The sequence below is a fragment of the Vulpes lagopus genome, chromosome 6 (assembly GCF_018345385.1).
Source record: "Vulpes lagopus strain Blue_001 chromosome 6, ASM1834538v1, whole genome shotgun sequence".
Classification (NCBI taxonomy): Eukaryota; Metazoa; Chordata; class Mammalia; order Carnivora; family Canidae; genus Vulpes; species Vulpes lagopus.
The window spans coordinates 41,261,148-41,281,812 of record NC_054829.1 but is presented as its reverse complement, the minus strand read 5'-3'; the positions used below and the strand labels follow the sequence as shown (position 1 = coordinate 41,281,812).

General features: G+C 37.6%; 1 protein-coding gene across 2 annotated transcripts in view; it reads left to right on the top strand.

Annotated features, from left to right (window-relative positions):
- Nucleotides 1-226: 226 nt before the first annotated feature.
- Nucleotides 227-20,665, top strand: part of TMEM260 (transmembrane protein 260) — a 68,769-nt gene continuing 48,330 nt past the window's right edge. The window contains exons 1-3 of one of the 2 annotated variants that reach the window (XM_041758307.1): nucleotides 227-518; nucleotides 5,452-5,483; nucleotides 6,200-6,351. In XM_041758307.1, the coding sequence (XP_041614241.1) occupies nucleotides 359-518; nucleotides 5,452-5,483; nucleotides 6,200-6,351 (344 nt within the window). In that variant the 5' untranslated portion in view covers nucleotides 227-358. The remainder of the gene's footprint in view (nucleotides 519-5,451; nucleotides 5,484-6,199; nucleotides 6,352-20,665) is intronic. The other variant, XM_041758306.1, reaches the window with a different exon arrangement.

The following is a 20,665-nucleotide window of genomic DNA, read 5'->3' as shown; positions in this document are numbered from 1 at the left end:
AGTCAGTGTTGGCGGGGGAGGGGGGGAGGGCGTAGAGACGGCGGCCGCGCGCCCCGGTTTGCTCTCTTAAAAGAAGGGTCTGGCTCGTGGCGGGCGACTGTGAGGCCTTTATAACCCTGCGGGTCCCACGGCGTGGCGCGCTGCCGCAGAACCCCCGGCCGCCTTGTGGCAGGCGGGCCGGGTCCTCTCCCCGCGCCCGGCGGAGGATGGTGCGGCCCGGAGTGGGGGCGGGGGCGGGGGGCGCGAGGCCCGACCCGGAAGCCGCCGCGCGGGCTGCGCTCGCCTCTCGCCCGGGAAGCTCCGGGCCGCCGGAGTCCTGGGCCCTGCCGCGGCCTCCTTCCCCGGGCCCCAGGGGCCCATGGGTCTCCATGGCGACGGCAGGGGCCCGGCGGGGGGGCGAGCAGCCCGGGTGGGGCCGCGGCGCTCCGGGGGCCTGCGCGGCGGCTTGGCCGTGTTCGCCGCCGTGGCCGCCGTGTTCACCCTCACGCTGCCCCCCTCGGTGCCGGGGGGAGACTCGGGTAAAGTATCTCAGGGCCGCCCTCCCGCCGGCCTGGCCGGCCGCTCAGCTCGCGCCCCCGCCCCCACCCGCCCCCACCCGCCCCCACCCGCCCCCACCCCAGCCCGCCAGCCCGGGCTCAGCGCGGGGTTTCTGCGTTTGCAGGATCGACTTCTCTGTTCTCCATTCCTGTAGCGGGGTTCTTGTAGTTCTCCGGCTTTGGAGAAGGGGCTGTGTTGGGTTCCACCTGCTGGGACTTAGCGACCCTCCCCTACTCGGACAGGCCTTTTTTTTTTTTTTTTTCGGGACCCGAATTTTCCTCTTTCCGTTTCTTTTTAGTCCCCCCCCCCTCCCCGATATGTTACTTACTGAGCCCTTGTTGTGTTCCAGACAAAAGGGGTAACAGTGGCGGCGATCAGGTGTCGTGGAGAGTGTTGTAGTGCGTGTAGAGACGGTACCCAGACCACGGGCTAAACAGTGCGGGAGGGAAATGTGGGGGAGCTGGGGGGGGGGCGGGGAGGAAGGCCTCCCAGCGGGATATTCTAGTGGGAACCTGAATGTTGAGAAGGAACCGGCCACGCAGGGTGTTTAGGAGAGAACACTGAACTGAGTGGAAGCCAGCCGTGGCTTAAAGCAAACTGCTTCCATTAAAAAGAAAAGCACAGCCCAGTTAACATCACACAAGCAGTCGTCCTGTATTTGTTAACGGGGCTGGTTGACATACTCGGGATGAGGATCAAGAGCCGGGTTTGTTTTCGGTTTTTGTCTTGCTGCCCAGTTAAATGATCATCCAGTGATGCCAGTAGTGCTCTGACTTCAGATAGTGAAACTGTAGATTGGGGAAAAAAAGAAAAGAAAGAAAGAAAATGACGTACTGCTTATCTCTTGCTTCGTAACAGGATGACCCCAAATCTAGCGGCTTAAAACAACAGATGTTAGTGGTCTCACGTTCCGTGTGCATCAGGAGCCCAGGTGCAGGCTAGCTGGTCAGGACAGGGTTGTTGTCCTGGCGTGGGCAGGGGGCTGCGGGCTTCTCAGGGCTCACCCTGGGTGAGGATTTGCTTCTTAAGAACCTCAGTCCAGTTCTTTGCCACGTGGGTCTCTCGGGGAAGCTGACTCTTGGGAAGAGGAAGAAACGGCACCTTCCACCTTCGCCTCACATTCTGTCTTTACATACACCTAGTCTTGGAAGCGATGGATACACCACTGCCCTGTGTTATTCTTGGCAATGAGTATGTAAACACAGCCCACCAGCCCCAGGGTGAGAGGATTAGATGGAACACCAGGAGTTGGGGATCACTGGGGGCAGGCTACCCGCCACATTGAGGATCCTTGATGTTCCTTTTACGATCCTTGCTTTTATTCTTTCTTTCAGGTCCTCTTGAACAAGTAGAAGCAGTGTTGCATTAGTATAGTCGGGAATAGAGTTAACCATTTTTCCCAAGGCTTACGTTACATAATAGAAATAACCAGCGTTTGTGGGAGTTTTGACAGTGGAGAACATGACTCAAAGATTGAGGAGTTCTGTACCTTTAAAACAGAAAAAGAAAAAAACGTTGACAATTACCATGGTTCCCCGAGCCTGAAGTTTTCCAGTAGGATGAGTAAAAATAACACCCACTGAGCACTTACTCTATGCCAGGCCCTGTTGCAAGTGCTTTACCTGGATTGTTGCTTTATTTAATCCACTTACTATCCCTGTGAGGCGGGTACTATCAGTATCTCCCTTTCGTGGCTGACAAAACTAAGGCTACGCGGTGTCCAGAATCACACAGAAAGTAGGGGCAGTCAAGGAAAAAACTCAAGTAGATGGACTTTAGAACATACTGGCTTAACCTCTGCTCTAAGTTCTTTGTTAAATCCATCATCACATATATAGTGATGTTTAGAATCTACTTAAAATCTCTAATTGCTGTCTTTATTAATACTGCCTCTTATTTTTTTCCCAGTAGAATAAAGTTATCCACATTGAGTTACCACACTTTGTAGGTGTTCTGATTGGTTTAGTTTGATGCTAAATGCTGGTGGCTTCTAATATTTTGGTGTTCATTGTTGGGAATGATAAATAAACTTTTCCAAGTATTTCCAGAAAAATTTGTATAATCCTGTCTTTGATAATCTTGTTTATATGTTGAAAGTATTGTCCTCCTTGAATGTTGTGTTTATGAAATATATTTTTTATCAATAAACAGAACACATCTCAAAACCAATATAAACTATGTATTTTTCTTCTTGAATTATACTCCATAAATCTATCACATTGTGTAGCCCTGCCAAAATTGCCTTTTGCACTGTTTGATACACGTACTTGATTTATGGGCGGGAATACTCATGATTTGTTGAAGGAGAGTGTGGGCATCTCACCTACACATCTATTTGTTATTCTTGGGAAAAATAAAGTAGCTTATTTAGGTGTTTATGTATTTTAAGGATACTGTCTTTAACAGACTTTATATATGAGAATATAATCGTGTAATTAATATAAAAAATACAATACAGAAGGAGCTGGGTTTTTGTAAAGGTTAAACATCTCACAACTCTGAGCTTGCCACACTTTTGCATCTCAGGTTGTAATTCTCAAACTTGAATATACTTCAAAATTGCTTGGGGAACTTGAGCACCAATGCCAGAGGGTCTTAATATAGGTAGGTTAGGTCAAGGAATCTTCATTTTAAAACATTCAGGTAATTCTGGTGCAGGTTGTAGTAGGACTTAAATTCAGGAAGCCCTAGGGTAAAGGGCTGGGAATAATCATCCAGGAGGCTCTTTTCCCCTTCCTAGTCACATTCTTTCTCTTTCTCATATTCAGTTTTAAAAGTAATGTTTCCCTTTAGCTTTATTTCAAGGATACATTTGTAGACTTTGAATAGTAGCCATTTTTTTCTATTTATATTTTAGTTTAACATTTGATAAGAGTAGGTGATGGAAGTTTGTCACGTTCCGGATTTTTATACCAACAGAACTCTAATAAAGAATAACATTGCGACTTTTTAATAGTAAAAAGAAGTTAGAGAAAGGCCATTTTTCTTAATCTTAAATGCAATTCTAAATACATTTTACATGGAGGAGAGTAATTAATGGCTTTTAAATTTTGAATTTAACTGTATTTCATCATACCATACGGAAATATCAAAAAGCTAATTGAAACAGTTTGGGACTGCAGACAAGCTAATCCATTCTGGAGTAAAACTATAAGATGTCCTTATAGTTACAACGGGAAGTGAGCTTTAATTATTTTTAGACCACAAACAATTTTTTTTTTTTAAGTCTCTAGGATACAGCAAGTATCTTTGGGTTCCAAAGTGCCTTTGAATATCTCCAGAAAACTTAAAAGGTGTCCTTAAGTGATTGAGTTAGGTGAGCAGTGTCTGTCTTGGGAGCCCTTACTGGGCTTCCATGATGCAAGCAGTCATTTACCCTAAGATAGGGGTGTCCGAGTAGCAAGGATGACAATATGATTTGTCTTAGTCAACCTGTGTGTGCAGGACTTGATTAGTTTCTTTGTGTGACCAGAGGAGGGAGATGCAGTGGTGGTGTCTTGACCAACCCCTGAAATGGGTAGGGTAATATTTGCAACTTAGTAGAAGAGACAGAAATGAAAACGACCAGAATAAGAGGCCATCTAAATAAGTGCTAAGTAGAGAGCTTAGAGCAGGTTCTATGGAGGAGGAAGAAGTGATTAATTCTAATGGGGTAGGTTGGGGAGGGGTATGTCAAAGGAAATGTGTCACTGAGAAGGTGGCAATTGAACTAGGCCTTGGAAGGATTTAGGAGAGAATACTGGGTGAGAAAATGAGTGATAAGAGGTGCAAAAGAACCATTCCAGAGGAACAGTGGGTAATCAGATTTGACTGGTGTGAGCATAGGTTTCATTGATGTATGCCTTGTAAAGGGACCTTGAAGCCATTAGAGGGCTAGCATGTTGTGCTGAGGAATCCGAGCAGAGAGCAGCCATTGAGAAATTATGGATTAACAATACAATCCGACGTGTTCTGGGGCAGTGGAGTGGCAAGAGGTGATTTCAGTATGAAGATGAATTGAAGTAGAAAACTGGTCAAAGCTCTTGCTGTCATCCAGGCCAGAGGGTGAAGATCTACATCGTGACTGAGACAGTAGAAATTAAAGGAGCATTATACCCATCGAAGGATAGAAAATGGACATTAATACATTTCCTAATAGATACTAGTAACTTTCATAAGCCATCATCGATTTCTTACATTGTACTATATAGTACAGTACATAGGAATGAGTCAGAAATAGTCCCCGGAGAGTGCTCTGGATACTTAAAATATTAACAAATAAGCATTGAATTCCTGCATCATAATTTTAGAAATAATCACCGATGGTGAGGAATTACAAAGGGCTATGTAAGTAATATAATGATTTAGTGGTTTGAAGAAATGTATTATGGTAGTCAGAGCTTACCAAAATAACCTGGAGCTAATAAGTATTCGGTGATCATTTAAAGATATCCAACTTATTAATGTAGAGAAGGCATTCAAATGCCAGTGTAGGGCAGGATGGTACATTCTATGGAGTGTCCAAACCTCAGATGTCTGCACATTTTACATTATCATGAAGTTGTGTCTTTGTAGACATTTTTATACTAACTTCTGGAGGGATAATACAGCATGTTACACTAATACTCTCTCTAAGGGTTTTTATATATTTGCAAGTGTGTACAACTCAGGCAGAAAAATGAGCCCTTTTTAAAAACCAGAATTCACCTATATTTCCACTGACCAGTTATTAAAAACTATCAAAGATCATTTGTTCATTAAGACCTTAGGGAGAAAATATCCTTAGACTGTTTCATGCTGTTAAATCTCTACAGATTTACAGTTTTATCCAGTCAAATTAATGCAAAACCCCAGTGCAAGCATTTGGATTTTGAAAACTTTGGAGGAGTGTCATTTTCTAATAGTAATTATTGGTTTTACATTATTTTTTCACAGGGGAACTGATCACAGCCGCACATGAGCTTGGGGTAAGTATTAGTTTTATTGTTTAATCAATGCTCTCATTAACAGTTTTAGGAATTAAGAAAGTTTAATTAAGCATGGAGTAAAGTAGATTAATTTATTTTCAAACCCCAGTTTTTAGTAACTTATAAGTACAGTACGTGACAATTTACTTTAAGTTTTAAATCCAATTAAACTAAATTATAAAGCAAAGCCTTTCCTATATATACAGTAGCTGGCTTATTATCACCCCAAATTTTGTATAAGCTATGGAGAATAAAATAAATCGGGTTAACAGTTTTAATAAGTTTATTATTTAATAAACTTTATTATGGTGCATGATCCCTTTAGGCAAGACCTTAGGACTGTCAGCATGGTGGTAATCCGATAGCAGTGTGGTCTTTCAACTTTCTCACCAATACAAAATTTCAGAACCTGCTTTTTTTTCAATAGCCTTTTAAATGACCCTAATGTACTGTGAACCCAGAGAACAAACTGCTTAAGAACTGACAATGAAATATGTCACCCTTTCTCTAGGTGACACACCATGTGATAGACGCTGCCAAATCCGCTAAAGAAAATATTTATTTGTATTGGCACAAAAGGATTACAATAGAAAACCACTATTCAAACGTGTAGTCATCGCCTCTTAAACTTGCCTGAGAAAAGGGCTACTTTTCAATTAAAGCCAGTGTGACTGTCTTGTAGGTGAAAACCTTCTGACTTGCTGATTTTTCCATAGGTTGCCCATCCTCCTGGCTATCCTTTGTTCACTCTGGTGGCTAAACTAGCAATTATACTCTTTCCTTTTGGTTCAGTTGCCTACCGCGTCAATCTTCTGTGTGGCTTCTTTGGAGCAGTAGCTGCATCATTACTTTTTTTCACCGTTTTCAGGTAAAGTAGTTGATGAGTTAAAATTAATTTTGGCTAATTGGAGATGGAGTTTTGTGATGGCCTAAGTATATACACAGACACACACACACACACACACACACACACACACAAAACAACCAAACCAACAACCAAAAAACCCAAAACTTTTGTTGCATGAATGGCTTTCCTAATCACTCCTGTGATTTCACTTTCTTAAATTCTAGTAATTTCATATGCATTTGACCCCTCAGATGATTACACAGTTGGTTGTGCTTCCTACCGTGGAGTAAAGGTGTCACCAGTTCATTATCACAATTCTCTGGTTAGGCAGAACTAATAAGGTTTGTCATTTTATTAAGATGCAGATGGACCAGTTTAATTCAACAATATGAAGTTCATCTTTTGGTAAATGGTAAATATCATTTAATTACTCACAGTGTTGCTGATGAGCAGCTGCCTATCAGGTCCAGAGCTAATACCTAATTATGTTGTATTCTAAATACGCACATGTTGTAGACTTTTTGAAATGAGGCCGTTAACTAAAGAAATCAGTTTGGGATATGGTTTTAGTAAGGCTTCATTTTGTTCCATTAAATCTGTAGGGAAGATAGGCAAATTAGACCCTACTTCATTGATGGAAGGTTTTCTTACTTTGGAAGGCTACCTTGCTTTTAAAAAAAAATGGGTCATTAGTTTAGGATATTGGTAAACTTATTTGTCTGTGTTGCTCCTGTCTTCTTCATTCTTAACCAGCCTAACCTATGCCTAAGAAGATTATAGTAAAAAATTCAAGTTATACTTCCTGCAAAGGGAGAACCAAATTAAAAGACTTCTTTCAAAAACTACTGCAGTTTTTATTGTAAACACAGTTTTTGTGTGTAAATATAGTATAACTAGAAGAGACAACTTCAAATGCCATTTTTGGAGACTAATGTATTTATTTGTGTTAGTCATAATATTTTGCCCTGTGACTAAACTCTTTCTAAACTTCCTTTTTAATTGTTTATAGAATAAAATACCTTTCTATTTATAGAAAGGTAAAAGCTAACAGAATTATAATTCTAAAGCTTTTAAGTTTGTGGTAGGCTTTCAGATTCAGATGTTATAACTGTTGATCATTTACTACATTTGTATCTATATTATTTAATTCATTTTTGTTTCAGTTTTACAGGTTTTCTTTCAGTGATAGTCAATCTTTCAGTATGAACTGTTGAAAATAGCATCTCTGCTTGGATTGATTAGTATCATGAATACTTTCTTTTTCTAAATGATTAAAATAATCTTCTCTTTCTCCTGAGTCTTTTATAATTAAGAATCTGTTGTTATTTCTATTGAGAGAAAAACTGATCTTTAAAATCTTTAGGTTGAAATATAGAACTACTTGCCTTGTATTGAATGTATGAATTAATAATTTTTGCAAGGCATTTCAGACAAAGGCATTTAAAGAAAATTAATACTTGTATTTATTTGATAATTCATCTGTATTTTATTTATTTATTTTATTTTTTATCTGTATTTTAGATGATCATTTCCATAACATATATTTAAATGCTATGTTGCTATAAAAAGCTATTATGCAAATAAAGTGATTTGTTTTCTAAAACTTTTCCATGCTTTTCAGTATATTAATGGATGATACCATTCCACATGAAAATTACTGTAAAAATCATACATAAAAATCATACATAAAAATCTTTCTCTTTACAGAATCCAAATAGCTTTGGACAATAATTTTCCTCTGAGTTGTCTACATTCTAAAATAGCTTTTATTATCATGCTTGATTATAATAGGTTTTAGATTAGCACACTTAACCTGTGACCTTTTTTTAAAATACAATCTTAATGATAAGTTTGTATATCTGCTAACATATGCCTTTAAATCAAAAACTCTATGACTAAACCTGGATATTTGAGAGATTTTAATAATGCCTTAATATAGTGTACTTGGGAAAGTTTCTTTCCGAAAAGGGATCTAACAATATTATCTCTTACATACATTTTAATATGAAAATACTTCATTATTTTGAATACAAATAATTGACAAGGTACAAGTCCTTTGGGAACAACGTAGTTCAAGTGGCAAATCTGTTTTGTCAAACAATAGACACCCTTCAGGAAAGAGCAAGCCATCTCTATGGTAATAGGACTAACAGTAGCCTATTGATTGAGTGGAAGAAGACATTATACAATGTCAGCTGGCTTGTTACAATTTCATTTGTTGTATGACCTGAACTTAACCTTTAAAACCTTTCTTCTGTGAATATAAACCCAACAGCAGGACACAGTTTTTGTACAGCCATTACAGTGACAGCTTTCTTCCCGTCCAGCATATAGTAAATGTATTCCTTTGCAGGTTGACTCCTTTATCAGAATTTGTTTAGGCGACATTTTACTACTTTATTCATTTACAGGCCAAATCATCGTTCCATTTTGTTGTTGAATATTGAAGGGTTTTGATCCAGGAAACAGTTTTATTCTTTCTTTCCTCCCATCACTTAAGAGAACATTACTGTACATGAAGGATTAGTGCTGACTGGTGTGCAGTAAATTAATTCTTTTAACAGGTTTAGGTTTTTTTCAGGTAATTGTTCACATAGCATTCACTATATTTAGCTCTTGGGGTAGACATAAAGACCTTCTGTACCTTTTAAACAAAGATTGTATTTTAAAAGCAAATTTCTGTTTAAATGTGTTGATGTAAAAAGCTCCATTTTTTTTCAGTAAACATGACTTAGATTGAAAGAACAATTTATTCGTTGTTTCCAATTACTATGTAATTTTTGCTTTCCTTGCATCTTTCTCTTGCTTTTAAGAGCTGTAAGATGTCATTAACACTGCATTTTTTTGTCAGTCTTTCCTAACGGTTGACAAGAACTCATGTATATTCGTTTTGTCCTGATGTAGAAAGCATATGAGTAAAACAGCACGTAGAAAGCTGTATGCATCACTATACTTTATTGAATTAATATAGTAAGATGTGGCAGCTGTTTCTGTATGTATTTATGTATTGTCCCCTTCCGGAGTATTTTTCAGCATTCATTATGTGAAGGGAGTTTAATCGAAATATGTTTCATTTATATGAAATTGTATTCATTTTATTAATGTGTACATCTGTGCTTTTAATGTGTTTTTAAGACTATATAACACAGTGATTTGTAGGAACTGGGATTTTCTCTTTCAAGGCCATTGAAGTAAATGATTTTTAAGTTTGATGGCATGATATCTAAAGTGTCACATTTGAAATTCTCAAATTCTATTAATACAAAATTTAAAAAGTTATAGCTCATGTAAGTCACTAATATGAACATAACTTAACATTGCTTAGTACTTGATTTCAAACTTATTTTCTAAGCAGCTTCAAACTAGGTCCTATATACTTTAATAAGGAAGGCGCACTGAAATCACTGTCACAAAATGTCAGCGTACTTACCTTATGTTCTGGTATCACTGAAAGAGAATGGAGTGTGTTGATAGGATTGTATAAAAATTCTTTATCCTGGGGAAGATTTAAATTGCTTATGGTCTGATCTTGTATCATTTATTTTGGTAGGAACAGCGCAGGAAATATATTCTCAATAGGTGGGAGAGTCAGCATGTCCTTTCCACACTATTCTGGGCCAAATGGAAGTATAGAAGAATTCATTCAGCAGTGTTTGTTGAGGACTCTTGTGAATCGAAAGTAGGACTATTTTAGTTTTTTTAATCAAAATTCAGTGTTTGTGTTAAAGAAATTAAAACAAACAAAACAAAACAAAAATAATAAAAAAAAGAAATAAAAAAAGAAATTAAAACAAAGTGACTAACCATTGAATAAACAGTTTTTCAAATACTTTTTTTCTAGAAGGTACTCTTTTTCAAAACTTGCATAAAAAACTTTCTAACATTGTTAACATTGTACAGTAAAACATTGGATCTCTTAATGTCAACCGGGTTGCCAAGAACATATGAATATTAATGATAAATAAAGCCATATCGAAACTATGCCTGCTTTCTACAAAGAACCTACAACCAATTTCAATGATGTTTAAATATCTTCTGGCAGATTATTTTGTGCCAGTATTTTACTTACGGGCTATTTTATTTTTTTGTAAGTTATATACTTCTAAATATTACGCTGCTGCTAAAAATTAATTTGATTAAACTTTTGAAAGAGGAATATTTGATTCTGATCACTGTGTCTGCGATTCTTACAGCTGCAGCTCAGATTCGATTCAATAAAGAATAGAAAATTAAATGCCATACCTTAGAGAATGTAGAATCTCCTGCTTAAGGGACATTTGGATTTTCCAGCTCAAAGAGTATTTTAGATTATTGCCAAAGAGAATAATATGAAGCTCTTCCTAATTTCAGAGGTAACTATGCATAAGTAACAAATAGTCACCAAGTTTTTGTAGTTGAAGAAGAATGGAAAGTACTGGAGCATTAATTTCCATTCAGGAGAATATCTGTCTTGATCCCTGGTTAATTGATCATATATTTCTCTCATACTTGTATTAAAATTGCATTGACTCAGACTGGTTAAGCATATTAAGAGCTTGGTTCATTTGCATTTTCTTCTAAGTAGAGGGACATATTAGACTCAAATAGCAGCACTTCATTTTGAAGGGGAAAAAAGCAGGGCAAAAACTCTTTTTTAAGACTGTAGAGTCTTTTTTGACAGCTAGTCAGAGTTAGAATTAGTTCAAGGAAATGTTAATAATGCACTGCCTGGCCTAATCCCTTTGATATCACCAGGTATCCTCCTGTTCATGGGTTAATTGCTTTAAAAGCGAAGGCAATATTCTGAGCGGTGGGCCGCTTCACCTTTTCACAGCTGTTACCATTGAGTGACAACTAAATCCCATGTGTAAGATGAGGAAGAGCTCAATCTCCAATTGGGAGAAAATTTATGTAAACCACAATCCCTTCAGAATGTGCGGAAGTCATAGACTTTCTTGATTTACTCTGCTTTTCCCAGAAAGCTCTATTGTTCACTTTCCTAAGTCCCATCAACCCTTTGTAGCAGAATATCACAGCGGCAGCAGATAGCTTGAAATATATAAATGCTATCATAGCTCTGATTAATAGCAGTGCTTATGAGTCAAGTCTGATAACAGTGCAGCTCTCCACTCAATTTCAGATACTGCTAATGGAATCTGTCTTCTCCAATTGTAATATGAGAAGGCCTAATTTGCCATGGAGCTTGGAGCTGTCACCAGTAGGGGATTGTGGGGTCAGATGGGAGCTGCCAGGTTTTTGCCCTGCAGCTTGTATCTCTCACTTTGAATAGAGCAGCCCCCTGCCTGCCAGTTAGCTGATAGGCCGCTGTGGGGTTTATGCCACTATATACAATAGGAAAGGGCTACATAGGCTGACTTTATAATTGTGAAGCTAGCTCATATTTCCACAGCTACTGTGCTGCATAATTTCTAATAAGTGGTTTTAACAAATGTCAGATTATGAGAAGTTTCCTCAATTACAAAAACTTATAAAACATTCAAATTGCTAAATCTGTTTCCTGCCGAGATTTTGCCACTGGAACTAGTCATCAGTCATTATGGTATAATAAATGCATATATTTCTTAAAATTACGAGTAAAATTCTAGATTGTAACTCATATAGATTTCCTACTTTTCAAAGCCATAAAAACAAAGCAGTTTAAAGGAATTGAAGTATTAAGATATGTTTCATAACTTCACATAAGACTACTTAATATTAAATCTCTGTTGTTTATCGAATTGAGTAGTGATGCTGGTGAAAATAGTTTCATACCCTCATTCTGCTGATTTTAGTTATTTGGGTCTTTTAAGCTTACCTCCTATACATTTAGTTATCTTAATGTCTTAAAAAGTATGCAGCAACTTCTAAGTTTTGAGTTAAAAGGGACTTAGTGAGATGACACTCCACAGCCAGGGCCTTTGAGAACAAGATGCTGGAATAGACTTTTTAACCATTCAGGTTTGCTACTGAATACAAAATACACTATGTAGCTTGAGTAACAAGCTAATTTGAGGTCTTCTGTGTTTTTAAACATTTCAAACAAAATATGATGAAAATTTGTAATTTGGGAGTAATTTTAAGCCAGGCTGTGCTTTCAGAAGATCTTGTTTCCCATTATGCAAGTTGTTTGGCACACCATGAGAACTTATATGATGATGATTCCTAGAAAGCCCAGTTCAGCGTCTTTTCTTTTAGGTAATTAGATATAAGTTGATGAGATATAACAAAAGGAATTGTTCTAAACCTTGAATAACTTTCTTATTTATCAGTTAATGCATAAATCTGAATTCTAATGGGACTTGTGGGATGATATCCTATTTACAGAAGCTATTCATAATTTTCCTCCATTTCGGTTGTTTTTTTGAAGGCCTACAGTTTTTTTCCCAATGTTATTTAGTGGCTTAAGATCGGGAATAATACTTTATACTTTTTCTTTTTGTGTACTGGTAGTTGGTATTTATGCAGTTGAAAATTCAGGCTAGACTCAGTTTTCCTTTTGATTAAATCTCATGAAATACAACAATCCTAGGTAGGATTTTATCTGGAGTGAAAGTGAGTTTTTATAAAATGTGGAAAAAGGGATTACTTGCAAGTTTATTAAAGATGAACGTGTTTTACATTTTTTTAGGTGCAGTGGTGGCAGCTTCCAAGTGTTGCTTTAATATACCATGCCCTAAATGATTGGTTTATGTTAATTCAGTCCAGCCTTAAAGTGAGCAGAAAAATTTAGGTTCTACTGTTTTCTAAATGGCCACTGACTATAATTTGCCCACAGAGTATCTGGAGCATATTAGATGCTCAATGTGTATTTGCTGCCACTGGGTTGAGTGAACTGCCAGGGAAAGAGAGATTCAGCAGTAGCTCGCTTCCCAGTTTGACCTTTTTCCAGGTACACAGAAGAGATAAACATATCGGTGTTGCTTATGTGATGGAGCCAGAAGGTAACAGTTATACATTTTCATGAACAAAACACAAAAAGATTAGAACTTGGGAGGATGCGGGTGGTAGATTTGCTATTTAATTGTGTCCTGCTTTACCTCACTTCTTTTCTGTAATCCATTACAGTTTTTTAGCCGTCGTTATGAATGACACTAATAGTAATTTATTTAACAGTCTTAGATGCTGCATTGTGGCCTGCCTACTTGATCCTACTTCCATTGAGCAGGAGTTTGCAGCATAGAAGGAGGGTGGTGTACCCTCCATGTGGGGTCCTTTGCATGCAAGTAGCACTGAAGACAAATACGTTCATGAATTTTATGAGGCACAGCAAATGTGTGTTCTGAAAGAATTTCAGGTTTCTGTTATTTGCCTTTTGATTGAGGGTTAGACAAACATGTGACTACACATGAAAATCAAATACCATGTCGTGGAAAGGAAAATATACCTTATCATCAATAGCAAACCTGTGTCAGTGGTGTAAATTGTAACCTCCTGATTTATCCATTGTGTCAACAGATGAAAAGTGTTCCATCAGTGAGAAAACTCCTGTACAATCAGTACCTTTCTTAGGAATCTTACCTAGCTTTCATGGATTTTTGTGGACCAAAAATAAGGCAGTTATACATTACCCATAGAATTCTGAGCTTCACATTTGTTCGGGTGATTGTAATCCTTACCCCATATTCCTTACCTAGTGGAGAATTTTTGTTATTTGCGTTATCCGGGTGGAACTTCTCTGGGAAGATTTATTTACTGCAAATATACTGGTGAATATATGTCATATGTAGCATAAAAATGTTTATTCACATGAAACAGACTTCAGTGACTTTTAGATAATTGAATGTAATGAATCATCTGTATCATTGCTTTACTCTATTAATATGAGCCCTTAAATTCAGCATACCTCTTCCCAGTGTAAAATCTTAATTTGGATTGTTACTACTGACATGTGACTATCTTTTACTATATAGCGGTTATGTTATTAAAATGATCACAGTAATGGTGTTTTAAGTATGTGATCATTTCTTCATATAACCTCATAAGATGTTGTCTTTTGTAAGTCAAGTTAGATTCTAAACATATGTATTCCAGTCAAAGAAATGTCTTTTTTGATCTCCTATGAGGCTTTGTGAGAACCAAATGGAGAATAGAAAACATTTTTTCTCATATTGAATCTGATTCATCATAAATTGTCCTTAAATTAAAATGGAAAATAGTTTAGACTATTTTGCAAGATATTCTTGAGTTCTGGTGAAAAGATTTATTTTATTTGCAACCTCATTTGAAGTTCTCTCTCTTTTTTGATGAAGTAGTTTCATCAGTGTCAGTAGAAAAATGTATATCTTTTAATTTAGTGAGCTCATTTTAAGATGCCACTTTAGCACATTTAGTGTAGATAATTAAATTCGCCAACTCCTTAGTTGCTTTGTAAAAAATAATAAGCATGTTTATTCAAAAGAATAAAATGAAAAGTAGGACTCTTGGATTACCAGGTGAAAACAGTGATGTTCATTTTCATTTGGAAAAAAAAAAATCATCAGACTGAGTCTGTGGGTAGATGATAATTGTTTTTGCCTATTTTGGAGCTACTTATATTTATAGTCTATCTCTACATCTGACTTTATGGATGATTCCAAACAGCTCATTTTGTGGGCTCAGAACAACAGTTTCATTTAAAACCTATGTTTAAGGAATAATGTCAGATTGGACATTCCTTCCATATGTTTTAAAAGAAAGATTACTAAAAAAAAGAAAGATTACTTAGCCAGAAATCTGGACTACCAATTAACTTATCAGTATTGCATTCAGTGAGGTACATGAATAGTATTTCCTTCTACTTGCATAATTTAAATCTGCCTCCCTCCTACCCTTCGAAATTATAAATATATGTTACTGCCTTTTCAGGAAAAAAATTTTTTTGTGGAGTATGTATTCTGGTTAGAATTATTACCCAAATGAGATTACAACTAACCTGTCTATCATTCACTCTGGGACACCCTCCATTGAAAAGGATCATATTTGGCCAGTCTCATAAAATAATGGAGACGCCAACAGTCAGAAAGAATATGGATTCATTGGAGACTCTAGGTATTCTGTGGATTCATACAAAAAATACTTTTTTAAAGATACTCATAAACAGATAATAAAAGGGTTTGTTCAGTCATCTTGTTTGCTTTAACAAGTTTAAAAATTAGATAGGCCTTCAGACATATTCATCAATGTGATATTTACAGCATTACTTAGGTAAATCTGCACATTTAATGTCCTCTCTTAGACTTGCAGTGGTTTATTGATATAAGAGGGTTCATTGATATTTTGCTCAGTAAGACATAAGATGAAAAGTTTGAGTATTTTGTTTGAAATTTCAGAAAAACGTGAGAAAATGTAGGGGACTTACCTTACACATTAGTATACTAAAGGCAATATGAGTAACTGTAAACCTGTATTTTGTCGTTTCCTTTGAAATTTTTTTATAGACAAGGAGTAAAGTAATATAAAAATTTTTTAAATAAATTATGATTTCTATACTCTTGCCAAAAGATTATAAACACTTGAATTAAAGTACAGGGTGAGGGTGCCCAGGTGGCTCAATTAGTTAAGTGTCTGCCTTCAGCTCAGGTCATGATTCCAGGATCCTGGGAACGAGTCTTTCAGTGGGGAGTCTGCTTCTCCCTCTGCCCTTCCCCCCTGCTCGTTATTTCTCTCTCTCTCAAATAAATAAATAAAGTACGGGGTGGAGGGACACCTGGGTAGCTCAGGTTAAGCTTCCAACTCTTGGTTTCAGCTCAGATCGTGATCTGCCTTGGGCTTTGTGCCCAGCTAGGAGTCTGCTTAAGACTCTCCCTCTATTTCTGCCCCACCCCCTGCACTTGTATGCTCTCTCTTTCTTTTGTTCAAACCTTAAAAAAAAAAGGTTTGGGGTGGAAAAATGATTATTCCTTAGTTTCTGTAAGATATGTCCATATGGACATCATTTTATTTTTAAAAAATCAATGTAACAAAAATTAATATAATAAAAATTAGTATAACAAAATCAAAATGAATCCTTTAATTTTTCCCTCAACTTCATGTGTTACTAAGACAGCACTTTTATAATAGTAAAGCACAGCAACAAAAAAGGACATGGTTCTTAAAATTTATCCCACTACCAAACTGTCTTTTCTTTCGATTTTTTTTGCATTTTAAAAAATAAAGAATAAATTCTAAATAATGGCATAAGTAACTTTATAATAAAGCATTATTTGGAAATGTTTGGACTTAGGTCGAGATAATTAGAAACCATTGTTATTTGAAGAGCATTAGAAACTAGAGATAAAGTATGTCTGAAATACATAAGTAGAAAACATTTAGTTTTCAAAAACTCAAAAGGTTTTTCTACTGTAGAAACACATGTGAAGTGAGGTTGACTTAATTTTTAGAATGCACAAATATGCTGAAATGGATACTGTATAGTGGTATTAGTAGTCCAAAAAATTTCACTATAAGTAATAATTTATTTTATAATTTGTTTTATATTTATAATTTATATACAAATTCATTTATAAATAAATAATTCATTGGATTTATAATTTATTTAGAGGATTTTAAGTTTCCCAAATCTGATTTCTTTACTATATTTTGAGTAGGTTGCAGTTTAAAATTTCTATTTCTTGGAATTGCAAATTTTAAGAAATACAGAAAAACCTGTCTTTTCAGTACCCATTTAATTCATCTAATAAGATCTAGAGAAGGGGCAAACACCCTGGTTTTAATGAAAAAACTTTAGGAAAAACTTCTTGGAAAGGTATGCCTATACTGACTTGGAAACAATCAGTGGGAGTCAGCCTAGCAAAGGCAAAACGGCATTCCTCATCTGCAGAAAAATGCAGAGATGGAGAAATAGCTTGTAAAAACAAGAACTTACAACTCATTTAGTGTTGCTAGAACATAAACTATGAGTTGGGTTATGTCAAAAAATGAAGCTGCGGGTAGGCTGAGGCCAGATCATAAAAGGTCTGGTCTGTTGTAGTGAAGAGGTTGCAATACGCTTTTTTTTAAAAAGATTTTAGTTATTTGAGATTGAGAGTGTCTATGTGTGAGACGGGGAGCAAGAGATTAGAATCTGAAGCACAGAGCCCCATGTGAGGGTCAGCCTCACAATCACTAGATCATGACCTGAGCTGAAACAAAGAGTTAGAGATTTAGTAAAGAGTTGGAGGTTTAACCTGAGACACCCAGGCAACCCTGTAATATGTTTTATAATGAAAGAGGATGCCTTATAGGGTTGGAAGCAGAAAAATAGAAGATCAAATATGTTTTAGATCCTTCACTCTGGTGGCAATGGTGGGCCTAGGGCTGGAGGCAGACCACATAGGAGGCTGTTGAATTGGTGTGAGCTAAAGTAGGGCAGTGGTGGTATGGGTGGAGAGAAGGATGAGTTTTCAAAATGGTTATGAAGTAAAATTGGCAGTATGTGGTATGTTTCAGGGGGAGAGAGGGACAGGAGCTTTGACAATGACTCTTAGGTTTCTTAACTTATGTAACTAGGTAGATGATGGCAGTTACTAAGAATATGGGAACAGGAATCATTTAGGGAAGTGGATGAGAAATTAATTTCACACGTGTTGATATTAAGGTTCTGTGGGTCATCTAGAGTTGGAATGGCTTTGTGGTGAGGTGTACAGCAGGTAATTGGACATCTGTCAGTTTGAGAGTAAGGGGGAGGTAGCACTAGGGACACATTTGGTTACTTCAGTTTGTGGTTGGCAGCTGACATCAAGATAGCAGATAAGGCCACCCAGGAGGAGTATGTAAGGGTGAGAAGAATTGCCTGAGAATGAAATCTTGGAAACACCAGCTTTAAAGGAGATGATGGAAGAAGAGGAGCCGTTCAGAGAAAACACTGAAAGAAGATCCAGAACCACACAGGGAACATCTGAGGGATGTGGAGCTCTGGTCAACTCAGTAGAGTTGGGGTGGGGGTGGGGGATCAATCCAGCAGGGTGGTCCTGAGAGCCTGTTGTATTTGGCAGTTAGATGGTAATTGTGTGCTATTTCTATAGAATGTTAGGGAGAGAACAGAAAATAGAGGCTACAGATGCGGACAGCAGGAAGCTAATACTGACCTTCACTATGATCCTGGACTGTTCATGAAGTCATCTTTGACTTCAGCTTCTCTTTAGTCATTTATCTCTGTCTCGTTAGGGTGAAATAAAGCAAGCTCAGATAGTGGAATATGCCTTACACAATATAATGAGACTACCTACCTACCTACAGTCAGTGAATAAAAGGAGTCTTCAGAAAGTCCTCATGGCTTGGGGCACCTGGGTGGCTCTATCAGTTAAGCGGCTGACTTTGGCTCAGGTTGTGATCTCAGGGTCTTGGGATTGAGCTCCGCATCAGGCTCCTTGCTCAGCAGGGAGTCTACCTCTCCCTCTGTTTCTGCTCTCTCTCTCAAATAAATAAAATCTTTTTAAAAAAGAAGGAAAGAAAGAAAAAGAAAAGAAAGAAAAGAAAAGTCTCATGCTTCTCACTGCTGACATCGTCCTTTGCCTGTCAGCAGATCACAGACCTGGTTTGCAGGGTGCTGATGTGGGCCATCACATCTCCTTGTTAGCAGGCATATGGTGTCCTGGCCATGCTGCACCCCTGTCTTCCTATATAGCACTCAACTTGCAAACTTAGTAATGTATACTGTATTGCTTGTCTTTTAGGACAAATATTTAGTTTTAATGAAAATCTTATGATTTTGAAAACAGCTTTATATTAAATTCTTTCCCATCCCAGGCTCCCCTCAACAACAAAGTCCAGTCTTGTTTCACTGTTCCATCCTTTAACCATTCCACATCCCCTTCCCGACCCACTTTTCACTACCTGGCATAACTTTAGCTTTCAGTTCACTCATTTCTTTGATGCCTCTACACTTGTCTTCCATCTGACTGAGACCTAGAACGCTTTGTTCATCCTTTTTTATTGCCTTCATCAGCCCCCTGCTGCTTTGGTACCTTCCCTATCCCATCTAGGCCCCACGGCTTATTACAAACTACCTTCCCTCTTGTCCGGTCTTACTTGCGAGGCAAAGCCGCTATCCCTGGCTCTCTCCAGCCATTTCGGGCCAGCTGCTTCAGACCTCTCGATAGCCATGCTGAAGGTCCTGCGACTTCATATCCACAGTGACTTAAGCTTCAACTGGGCTTTTGTTGCTACCTTCAAATCCTTGTAGGTACCCTTTCTCAACTTGACGTTTTTCACAACAGATGTTCTGAATTTTCACTTTCTTAGTCTTGGTACATATTACACAGTAACTGTTGACTGATTTTTTTTTTAAGATTTTATTTATTTATTCGTGAGAGACGCAGAGAGAGAGAGGCAGAGACACAGGCAGAGGGAGAAGAAGGCTCCATGCAGGGAGCCCGACGCGGAACTCAATCCTGGGTCTCCAGGATCACGCCCTGGGCTGAAGGCAACACTAAACTGCTGAGCCACCCAGGCTGCCCTGTTGACTGATTCTAAATCTTAACATAAAGCAAACTTTGTAAAGGCAGTAAGTTAAAATACGTGTGTTTTAATGGACAGTCACAGTTCAGAAGAGGCTGCTGAAATCAATGAAATTCATACAAGCTTAGCTTATACATAATACTATGCACACCCCAAATCAAATAGTAAAATGATGAGTCCTCCAAATGTTTTCTATTCTACGTACCCTATATTTGGATGCACACATAACTTTCTGTTCTTAGACACATTGCCCTCTCCTATTTTTCACAAAGCTATGACCTCTTCAGCATTTATTTTCAGAATTTGCTCACAGTTTGCCTTGGAAACTTAATAGGAATAACAAAGAGGGAAGGCAGTGTGTTTCTGTCAGGGCTCTTGGGTGCGAGCAATGGACTCTGGCTGTGTTCAGCAGGGAAGAAATGTATTAAAAGTTGAGAAGAACTCTGCAATACATGAAGGACAACCTAAATTTTAAATGGGCAGTGGATCTGAATGAACTTCTCCAAGGAAGACATGCAAATAGCTAATAAAACTTGAAAAAAGGCCCAATATCATTAGTCACAAATATGTGTGTATTGTTTTGTTTTTAACCATTTAAGAGTAAACTGCATAGATAGTATCCTTTACCCTAAAATCCTTGAAAGTATGTTTCTTAAAAACACGCACATTTTCTTACATATCCAACAGTGCAGTTCTCAAAGTCAGAAAATTATTGTTGATACAACATTGTTGTCTATGGAGGTGATTAAGATTTTATCAAATGTTCTGATAATATCCTATTTAACAGAAGAAAATAGTTTTCCTTCATTTCTTTTACAGCTATTAGTTGTTGACTTTCTCTTCCCCCATTTATTTATATCACTATAGATTCATAGATTATTTTTTCATTGGGTTACAATCTACTACAAGCCCAATAATGGGACAAACTTCATATACTTAC